This window comes from Nerophis ophidion, linkage group LG03 (assembly GCF_033978795.1).
Source record: "Nerophis ophidion isolate RoL-2023_Sa linkage group LG03, RoL_Noph_v1.0, whole genome shotgun sequence".
Lineage (NCBI taxonomy): Eukaryota > Metazoa > Chordata > Actinopteri > Syngnathiformes > Syngnathidae > Nerophis > Nerophis ophidion.
Window position 1 is genome coordinate 7,429,449 of NC_084613.1, and position 12,374 is coordinate 7,441,822.

The 12,374-nt window shown below is 37.6% G+C and overlaps 1 protein-coding gene across 2 annotated transcripts in view; it reads left to right on the forward strand.

The window, feature by feature from the left end:
• Positions 1 to 7,836, forward strand: part of hltf (helicase-like transcription factor) — a 92,245-nt gene extending 84,409 nt beyond the window's left edge. For both annotated transcript variants that reach the window (XM_061894136.1, XM_061894137.1), the window contains 2 exons: positions 3,147 to 3,227; positions 6,456 to 7,836. In XM_061894136.1, the coding sequence (XP_061750120.1) occupies positions 3,147 to 3,227; positions 6,456 to 6,599 (225 nt within the window). In that variant the 3' untranslated portion in view covers positions 6,600 to 7,836. The remainder of the gene's footprint in view (positions 1 to 3,146; positions 3,228 to 6,455) is intronic.
• Positions 7,837 to 12,374: the final 4,538 nt, after the last annotated feature.

A 12,374-nucleotide genomic window follows, 5' to 3' on the forward strand; every position in this document is an offset into this window, starting at 1 on the left:
AACATAACCTGACATTGTACACTATTAACATGACCTGACATATTATTGACATATGACATGACATTGTACACTATTATTATTATTTTTTTTATTATTAACATGACCTGACATATTATTGACACATGACCTGACATTGTACACTATTATTATTATGACCTGACATTGTAGACTATTATTTTTTTTTTTATTATTAACATGACCTGACATATTATTGACACATGACCTGACATTGTAAACTATTATTATTATTATTATTATGACCTGACATTGTACACTATTAGTAACATGACCAGACATTGTACACTATTATTAACATGACTTGACATTGTACACTACTATTATTCGACATTGACATTGTACACTATTATTAACTATTAACATGACCTGACATTGTACACTATTATTATTAACATGACTTGACATTGTACATTATTATTAACATGACTTGATATTGTACACTATTATTAACATGGCCTGACATTGTACACTATTATTATTAACATGACCTGACATTGTACACTATTATTAACATGACCTGACATTGTACACTATTATTATTATGACCTGACATTGTACACTATTATTATTTTTTTTTATTATTAACATGACCTGACATATTATTGACACATGACCTGACATTGTAAACTATTATTATTATTATTATGACCTGACATTGTACACTATTAGTAACATGACCAGACATTGTACACTATTATTAACATGACTTGACATTGTACACTACTATTATTCGACATTGACATTGTACACTATTATTAACTATTAACATGACCTGACATTGTACACTATTATTATTAACATGACTTGACATTGTACATTATTATTAACATGACTTGATATTGTACACTATTATTATTAACATGACCTGACATTGTACACTATTATTAACATGACCTGACATTGTACACTATTATTATTAACATGACCAGACGTACACTGTTATTAACATGACTTGACATTGTACACTATTATTCGACATTGACATTGTACACTATTATTCGACATTGACATTGTACACTATTATTAACATGACCTGACATTGTACACTATTATTAACATGACCTGACATTGTACATTATTATTATTAACATGACTTGATATTGTACATTATTATTATTATTATTAACATGAATTGACATTGTACACTATTATTAACATGACCTGACATTGTACACTATTATTATTAACATGACTTGACATTGTACATTATTATTATTATTAACATGACCTGACATTGTACACTATTATTAGCATGACTTGACATTGTACACTATTATTAACATGACTTGACATTGTGCATTATTGTTATTAATATTAACATGAATTGACATTGTACACTATTATTAACATGTCCTGACATTGTACACTTATTATTAACATGACTTGACATTGTACATTATTATTAACATGACCTGACATTGTACACTATTATTAGCATGACTTGACATTGTACACTGTTATTAACATGACCTGACATTGTACACTATTATTATTAACATGAATTGACATTGTACACTATTATTATTAACATGACTTGACATTGTACATTATTATTATTAATATTAACATGAATTGACATTGTACACTATTATTAACATGACCTGACATTGTACACTATTATTATTAACATGACTTGACATTGTACATTATTATTATTAATATTAACATGAATTGACATTGTACACTATTATTAACATGACCTGACATTGTACACTATTATTATTAACATGACTTGACATTGTACACTATTATTAGCATGACCTGACATTGTACACTATTATTAGCATGACCTGACATTGTACACTATTATTAACATGACTTGACATTGTACATTATTATTATTAATATTAACATGAATTGACATTGTACACTATTATTAACATGTCCTGACATTGTACACTATTATTATTAACATGACTTGACATTGTACATTATTATTAACATGACCTGACATTGTACACTATTATTAGCATGACTTGACATTGTACACTGTTATTAACATGACCTGACATTGTACACTATTATTATTAACATGAATTGACATTGTACACTATTATTATTAACATGACTTGACATTGTACATTATTAATATTATTATTAACATGACTTGACATTGTACACTATTATTAACATGACCTGACATTGTACACTATTATTAACTTTACTTGACATTGTACATTATTATTATTATTAACATGACCTGACATTGTACACTATTATTAGCATGACTTGACATTGTACATTATTATTATTATTATTAACATGACCTGACATTGTACACTATTATTAACATGACCTGACATTGTACACTATTATTAACATGAATTGACATTGTACACTATTATTAACATGACCTGACATTGTACACTATTATTAGCATGACTTGACATTGTACACTATTATTATTATTAACATGACCTGACATTGTACACTATTATTATTAACATGACTTGACATTGTACATTATTATTATTATTATTATTAACATGACCTGACATTGTACACTATTATTAACATGACTTGACATTGTACACTGTTATTAACATGACCTGACATTGTACACTATTATTATTAACATGAATTGACATTGTACACTATTATTAACATGACCTGACATTGTACACTATTATTATTAACATGACCTGACATTGTACACTATTATTATTAACATGACTTGACATTGTACACTATTATTATTAACATGACTTGACATTGTACATTATTAACACGACCTGACATTGTACACGATTATTAACATGACTTGACATTGTACATTATTATTATTATTAACATGACCTGACATTGTACACTATTATTATTATCATGACCTGACATTGTACATCAACTATTGTTGACATAGTACACTGTTACACTATTCATGATTATTACAATCGTTAGTTGTGATTAATCACACAAGTGATTGATTTCTTTGAGTGAAATGGATTTTGACAGCACTAGTACAAATGTGATGAAATTGAAAGTGGGCCATGAAATAAATAAATACTATGTCAGGTCAACAAAGTACTCGTCATAATTTCAAAATTCACCTTTTTATTTGTTTGAGTTTTGGGAATATATTATTATTATTTCATCTTGGCACACACCAATGTTTGGTATTTGTTTTTTAGGCGTGGAACCCGGCCACTGAGGAGCAATGTATCGACCGCTGCCACCGTCTGGGCCAGAAGAGGAAAGTCTTTGTCACCAAGGTAGGAAAATATTTGTGTGTGTGTGTGTGTGTGTGTGTGTGTGTGTGTGTGTGTGTGTGTGTGTGTGTGTGTGTGTGTGTGTGTGTGTGTGTGTGTGTGTGTGTGTGTGTGTGTGTGTGTGTGTGTGTGTGTGTGTGTGTGTGTGTGTGTGTGTGTGTGTGTGTGTGTGTGTGTGTGTGTGTGTGTGTGTGTGTGTGTGTGTGTGTGTGTGTGTGTGTGTGTGTGTGTGTGTGTGTGTGTGTGTGTGTGTGTGTGTGTGTGTGTGTGTGTGTGTGTGTGTGTGTGTGTGTGTGTGTGTGTGTGTGTGTGTGTGTGTGTGTGTGTGTGTGTGTGTGTGTGTGTGTGTGTGTGTGTGTGTGTGTGTGTGTGTGTGTGTGTGTGTGTGTGTGTGTGTGTGTGTGTGTGTGTGTGTGTGTGTGTGTGTGTGTGTGTGTGTGTGTGTGTGTGTGTGTGTGTGTGTGTGTGTGTGTGTGTGTGTGTGTGTGTGTGTGTGTGTGTGTGTGTGTGTGTGTGTGTGTGTGTGTGTGTGTGTGTGTGTGTGTGTGTGTGTGTGTGTGTGTGTGTGTGTGTGTGTGTGTGTGTGTGTGTGTGTGTGTGTGTGTGTGTGTGTGTTCTTGTATTCTTGTATTTCTACCCGTCTTGAGACATGAAGAAGGAAAAGTATCTTCCTTATGAGGAGGTGTGAACAAGATTAATTAAAAAAATATGTATGTAGAACATACTGTAATGTCTCTGAAGTACATAATGAAGATTAAAAAACAATTACAAACAAACAATAAAATTTACTAAAAGTTTACCTTTTTTATATTTACTTAGTATGTATATACTATTGTTTTAAATCAGGGGTCAGCAACCTTTTTGAAACCAAGAGCTGCTACTTGGGTACTGATAAATGCGAAGGGCTTCCAGTTTGATACACACTTAAATAAATTGCCAGAAATAGCCAATATGCTCAATTTACCTTTAACATTGTTATTAGTAATTAATGATATTTATCTTTGTGGAAACACTGATCATCCTACTAATTTCTCACAATAAATATATATAGAAGCATAAGTATAAAAATTTTTTTTATATTTTTGTCCGTCATTTGTTTTCCTTCAATGGAAGGTTTTTTGTAAGGAATAAATGATGAAAAAAACACTCAATTAAACTGTTCTAAAAGAGGAGAAAACACGAATAATGAAAATTAAATTTTTAAACAGTTTATTTTCAATTTCGACTCTTTAAAATTCAAAATTCAACCGAAAAAAAGAAGCGAAAAACTAGCTAATTCGAATCTTTTTGAAAAAAATTTAAAAAAGAATTTATGGAACATAATTAGTCATTTTTCCTGATTAAGATTATTTTTAGAATTGTGATGACATGTTTTAAATAGGTTGCACTTTGTTAGAATATATAACAAATTGGACCCAGCTAAATGTCTAAAAGACAAATCATTATTTCTTCTAGATTTTCCAGAACAAACATTTTTAAAGAAATTCAAAAGACTTTGAAATAAGATTTAAATTTGATTCCACAGATTTTCTAGATTTGCCAGAAATTTTTTGGGGAATTCAATAAGTTTGAAGAAATATTTCACAAATATTCTTCGTCGAAAAAACAGAAGCTAAAATGAGGAATTAAATCAAAATGTATTATTCTTTACAATAAAAAAATAAATTCACTTGAACATTGATTTAAATTGTCAGGAAAGAAAAGGAAGGAATTTAAAAGGTAAAAAGGTATATGTGTTTAAAAATCCTAAAATCATTTTTAAGGTTGTATTTTTATTAACATGACCTGACATTGTAAACTATTATTTAAATGACCTGACATTGTACACTATTATTAACATGACTTGACATTGTACACTATTATTATTATTAACATGACCTTACATTGCACACTATTATTTACATGACTTGACATTGTACACTATTATTATTATTAACATGACCTGACATTGTACACTATTATTATTAACATGACTTGACATTGTACATTATTATTAACATGACTTGACATTGTACACTATTATTAACTTGACCTGACATTGTACACTATTAACATGACCTGATATTGTACACTATTATTATTAACATGACTTGACATTGTACACTATTATTCGACATTGACATTCTACACTATTATTAACATGACCTGACATTGTACACTATTATTAACATGACCTGACATGGTACACTATTATTATTAACATGACCAGACTGTAAACTACTAACATGACTTGACATTTTATACTATTATTAACATGACCTTACATTGTACACTATTTTTAACATGACCTGACATTGTACACTATTATTAACATTTGTTTTTTCCTCTAAAATTGTCTTTCTGAAAGTTATAAGAAGCAAAGTAAAGAAATAAAAGTATTTATTTAAACAAGTGAAGACCAAGTCTTTAAAATATTTTCTTGGATTTTCAATTTCTATTGAGTTTTGTCTCTCTTAGAATTAAAAATGTCGAGGAAAGTAAGACCAGCTTGCTAGTAAATTAAAAATAAAAAAAAATAAAAAAATTGAGGTAGCTCACTGGTAAGTGCTGCTATTTCGGCTATTTTTAGAACAGGCCAGCGGGCGACTCATCTGGTCCTTACGGGCACCGCGTTGGTGACCCCTGGTCTAAATACACATATTTATATATCTAGAAAGTAGGGATGCACCGAAAAGAAAATTTGTGGCCGAAGACGAATAAAATTTAAACGCTTGGCCTAATACCGAATAATGAATGCAGTTTTTTACAATTTTTTTAATATTACATAAATAGCTTAGAATAAATATTTAGACATGTTTTTCAAATAAAGTAATTTTTTATTGAATATTGACATTTTTTTAATATTCCAGTAGCCTTTGCTTTTCAAAAAAAGCACAAAGTTTTTCATTTCTATTAGGCCTTCAAACAAAACAAGCATTCCAAAAAAAAAATAAAGTGCATTAAAGTGGATAAACCCACAACAAATGAATTATTGTCCTTTTGGCAAAAGTCTGCTTAGCCACAGTAGATATGCTAATAATGTAAACAGAAGGCTTAAGTAAATCCCACTATTCGGCCTTGTTTTTAACTCATTCCACCGAAGGCCGAACGTGGCTTTTTTTTTGCCATATTCGGCCGAATATATTCGGTTACCGATTAATCGGTGCATCCCTACTAGAAAGGCTGGTCCTAAAGAGGTAGACATTTTTCTCCGGTCTCAAGAAGGTAACCAAGACAAGAATGTGCTTGCAGTTTATCGTGAAAGACTCCGTGGAAGAAAACATGGTGAAGATTCAGAAGCAGAAGCAGGATTTAGTGGAGTCGGCGTTGGGCTCCACCGGCCCCGGCAGGAAGACGTCACGCATCAACGACATCAAGGCGCTGATGGAGCTGTAGTCCTCGGTTTTTGGTTTTTTAATTTTTTTACAACTTGTTGACATTCCGAATGACGTCGTTTGGATGTTCTTGCGTTTGTGTTTAGGATAGATTCTCCACACAGATGCTAAAAAAAATAGATAATTTGTTACTCATTTGGTTGTCCCACCTTCCATCGATAGTCCGCTTCAGACGTGTGTGTGTGTGTGGTGTACATTCCTGCTTGATGAAACAAAAACACCAAAGTTCTGATTCCATTTGTTTTTGGACTATGTGGACTGCTCAAAATAATTCAATGTCAGCATTTTTCATCTGCTTTTAGAATACAAACATTGCAAAAAAAACAGTGTGTTTATTACATGAACATGTCAACTTGCAGACAGGTTGATTTCTAGAAACCGTCGGACACCAAACAGTCTTAAAAAGAAGACCGAGGGAAGGATTTTAATGTGCTTCACATTTTTATTTTTTGTCCTGAACGTTTCCCAGCAGTGTTCTGTTGAAACTCATTCTGCAAGATGGAAAATTGGCAAGTTCCCAAGGAGAAAGGCCAAACATCTTTCCATCCGTCTTGCTCCGCTTACCCGAGGTCAGGTTGCCGGGGCATCAGTCCTTGCAGACTTCCCTGTCCCAGCTACCACGGCTTGATCCTTCCGGAGGGATCCCAAGGCGTTCCTAGATCAGCCGGGAGTCAGTCAGTCAGTCAGTCAGTGTCTTGGATCTTCCGAAGTGGCCTCTTAGTGGTTGGACGTGCCTTAAAACTACCCCAGGGAGGCATCCTGGATTAGATTCCTGAACCACCTCATCGGCTTTACTCTGAGCTCCTCCTGAATGAAAGCCTCTCACCCTATGTCTAAGGAAGAACTTGTTTTGACCACTAGTACCCTTGATCTTGTCCGTAAGGATAGGAACGTAGATCGACCAGCAAATTGAGAGTCTTACCTCGTTCACTGCGACGGATTGATACAGGGTCTGCATCTCTGCAGACTCTTTCCTCACTGAAACAAAACCCAGGAGGTACTTAAACTCATACTTAAGTACCTCTCACCCTATCTCTAAGGAAGAACTTGTTTTGACCACTAGTACCCTTGAACTTGTCTGTGAGGATAGGAACGTAGATCGACCAGCAAATTGAGGGTCTTACCTCGTTCACTGTGACGGATTGATAGAGGGTCTGCATCGCTGCAGACTCTTTCCTCACGGAAACAAAACCCAGGAGGTACTTAAACTTGAGGCAGGATCTCGGAGTGAACACTCACCCCTTTCTGGGCAAAAACCATTGGACCTATCCATTGAGCTAAAGATCCTGGCCAGATGAAGAAATCAGGACCACATCTTTCAACAGGTTTGACTTAGGTCCTTCGGCCACAACCCAAAACCCAAAGGTACTTAAACTCGTACTTGAGGCAAGATCTCGGAGTGAACACTCGCCCCTTTCTGGGCAAGAATCATTGGACCTATCCTGTGAGCTATAGATCCTGGCCAGATGAGCCATCAGGACCACATCTTCCAACGGGTTTGACTTACTGCCGGCAATGCGGACAAAGCTCTGAACCGATCATACAGGGAGAGCCCCGCCACCTGACGGAGGAAACTCGTTATTACCACTTGTACCTGTGACCGAGTCTTTGTCCTTTCGGCCGCAACCCAAAGCTCATGACCATAGATGAGGATGGGAGCGTAAATCGACCAGTAAATTGAGAGCCTTGTTTCTTTCACAGCGACGGATCGATTCAGGGTCCGCATCACAAAACCTAGAGGTACTTCAACTCATCCACTTGAAGCATGATCTCAGAACGGACACTCTTCTGGGCAAGAACCATTGGAGCTATCCAGTAAGAGCTGAAGATCCTGGCCAGATGAAGCCATCAGGACCACATCCGTAAAAAGCAAAGACCTAATCCTGAAGCCACCAAAGCTTTCTATTAAAATTGTAAAGGGCATCCCAGGCAGAGTCCAACCCTAACTGGAAACAGGTCCGACTTACTGCTGGCAATACGGTTCAAGCTCTGACACCTCCACCCAACACAGGAAACTTGTTTTCTCCACTTGTACCCGTGACCTTAATCTTGTCCTTTCGGTCACAACCCAAAGCTCATGACCATAGATGAGGATGGGAGTGTAGATCGACCAGTAAATTGAGAGCCTTGTTTCTTTCATTGCGACGGATCGATTCAGGGTCCGCATCACAAAACCTAGAGGTACTTCAACTCATCCACTTGAAGCATGATCTCAGAACGGACACTTTTCTGGGAAAGAACCATTGAACCTATCCAGTAAGAGCTGAAGATCCTTGCCAGATGAAGCCATCAGGACCACATCCGCAAAAAGCAAAGACCTAATCCTGAAGCCACCAAAGCTTTCTATTAAAATTGTAAAGGGCATCCCAGGCAGAGTCCAACCCTAACTGGAAACAGGTCCGACTTACTGCTGGCAATACGGTTCAAGCTCTGACACCTCCACCCAACAGAGGAAACTTGTTTTCTCCACTTGTACCCGTGACCTTAATCTTGTCCTTTCGGTCACAACCCAAAGCTCATGACCATAGATGAGGATGGGAGTGTAGATCGACCAGTAAATTGAGAGCCTTGTTTCTTTCATTGCGACGGATCGATTCAGGGTCCGCATCACAAAACCTAGAGGTACTTCAATTCATCCACTTGAAGCATGATCTCAGAACGAACACTCTTCTGGGCAAGAACCATTGGAGCTATCCAGTAAGAGCTGAAGATCCTGGCCAGATGAAGCCATCAGGACCACATCATCCGCAAAAACCTAATCCTGAAGCCACCAAAGCTTTCTATTAAAATTGTGAACAGAAACTGTGACAAAGGGCAACCCTGGCGGAGTCCAACCCTCACTGGAAACAGGTCCGACTTACTGCTGGCAATACGGTTCAAGCTCATACAGGGATAGCCCCGCTACCCAACAGAGGAAACTTGTTTTTCCCACTTGTGACCGTGATCTTGTCCTTTCGGTCACAACCCAAAGCTCATGACCATAGGTCAGGGTCAGCGCGGATCGACCGGTAAATTGAGTCTAGCGCAATACAGGGTCTGCTGCACTAATCCGCCTATCGATCCACTCTTCCCTCACTTGTGAACAAAACTCAAGGTACTTCAAACTCGTCCACTTGAGGTAGGATCTCGGGGCGGACACTCACCCTTTTCTAGGCAAGAACCATTAGACCTATCCAGCGAGAGCAGAAGATCCTGGCCAGATGAAGCCATCAGGTTAATCCTGTAGCCACCAAATCGGATCCCCTCAACGCCCTGACTGTGCCTATCGGTGACAAAGGGCAGCCCTGGCGAAGTCCAACCCTCACTGGAAATTGCTCCAACTCACTGCAGGCAATGCGGACCAAGCTCTTCCAGGATCATACAGGGAGCGGACCTTCACAATCAGGTAATACTCTGAACAGGACTGACGCGTTCTCCAAGTCCACAAAACGTGTAGATTGGTTGGCCCCAAGCACCCTTAAGAACCCTGCCGAGAGCATCAAGCTGGGGCCTCGTGTCACTAAAATTGCGTGGATTTCCTACCAAAAATAGACGTAGGTTCAAATCTAGAAATGTGTCCTTGGGCCCAAGGACACTTTGCCCACCTGCAATGACCCCCACACTAGCTTAAAGATGAAGACAGTGGGTTAAAGCGCTTCGAGTCTCTAGAGAAAAAACGCTATATGTCAGTTTTTTACATTGTAATCAACGTGGAATTGATCGGGTTTTAAATTGATCTCAGTCCTTTTGCGTACATTTTCTGCCCTGTGTTGGGCTCCCCCAACTCGACATGCATATTTGGGTTTAACCGTCTAAATTTACTATCCGGACAAAATATTGGTATTGACCCAAAATATATTGAGATAGGGGTTCAGCGCCGTATTGTAGCCTATGCTCGGTCCTGATATCTACGTTCCAAGAACACTGATTATCAGTGATTCCCAGAGCCCAAAAGACTCTGCAAGCCTTCGAGCGTTTTCTATTCTGGCTTTTAGTACTCTGGAATGTTCTGCCAAAGATGCTACCTCAGAAGCATTTAAGTTCCAATCTAAATATCTGTTGATCTGCTACTTCTCCACTACAAATCCCTCCATGTGGAGGTTCCAGTCTGGGACCAGGACCCAACTATTCCAAGTCTTGACCTGGGGCAAAGAACTCTTCTGCTTTGTCTACATTTGTCAGAACGATTATCAAGCAAGAGGGTTGTAAAACTCCACTGTCTGCGATGGGATGCGACGTGGGGGTGTCGGTTTCTTTGATCTATTGACAGCCACAGGGAGACCTTGTCCTTACCCGAGATCTACAAACCCCGTTTCCATATGAGTTGGGGAATTGTGTTAGATGTAAATATAAACGGAATACAATGATTTGCAAATCATTTTCAACCCATATTTAGTTGAATATGCTACAAAGACAACATATTTGATGTTCAAACTGATAAACATTTTAGTTCTGCAAATCATTATCTTTAGAATTTGATGCCAGCAACATGTGACAAAGAGGTTGGGAAAGGTGGCAATAAATACTGATAAATTTGATGAATGCTCATCAAACACTTATATGGAACATCCCACAGGTGTGCAGGCTAATTGGGAACAGGTGGGTGCCATGATTGGGTATAAAAACAGCTTCTCAAAAAATGCTAAGTAATTCACAAACAAGGATAGAGCGAGAATCACAACGAGCTATTGCAAGGAATTTAGGGATTTTACCATCTAGGGTCTGTAAAATCATCAAAGTTCAGAGAATCTGGAGAAATCACTGCACGTAAGCGATATTATGGACTGTTGATCCCTCAGGCGCTACTGCATCAAAAAGCGACATCAGTGTGTAAATGATATCACCACATGGGCTCAAGAACACTTCATAAAACCACTTTAAGTAACTACAGTTGGTTGCTACATTTGTAAGTGCAAGTTAAAACTGCTATGCAAAGTAAAACCCTTTTATCAACAACACCCAGAAATGCCGCTGGCTTTGCTTGTCCCGAGCTCATCTAAGATGGACTGATGCAAAGTGGAAAAGTTTTCTGTGGTCTGACGAGTTCACATTTCAAATTATATTTGGAAACTGGACGTGGAGTCCTCCGGAACAAAAAGGAGAATAACCATCCGGATTGTCATAGGCGCAAAGTTCAAAAGCCAGTATCTGTGATGGTATGGGGGTGTATTAGTGGCCATGGCATGGGTAACTTACACATCTGTGAAGGCAACATTAATGCTGAAAGGTCCATACAGGTTTTGGAACAACATATGTTGTCATCCAAGCAACGTTATCAAAGACGCCCCTGCTTATTTCAGCAAGACAATGCCAAGCCACGTGTTACAACAACGTGGTGTCGTAGTAAAGTGCGGGTACTTTCCTGGCCCGCCTGCAGTCCAGACATGTCTCCAATCGAAAATGTCTGGCGCATTATGAAGTGTAAAATACGACAGCGGAGACCCCGGACTGTTAAACAACAGAAGCTTTACATAAAACAAAAATGGGAAAGAATTCCACTTTCAAAGCTTCAATTAGTTTACTCAGTTCCCAAACGTTTCAATCAATCAATGTTTATTTATATAGCCCCAAATCACAAATGTCTCAAAGGACTGCACAAATCATTACGACTACAACATCCTCGGAAGAACCCACAAAAGGGCAAGGAAAACTCACACCCAGTGGGCAGGGAGAATTCACATCCAGTGGGACGCCAGTGACAATGCTGACTATGAGAAACCTTGGAGAGGACCTCAGATGTGGGCAACCCCCCCCCTCTAGGGGACCGAAAGCAATGGATGTCGAGCGGGTCTAACAT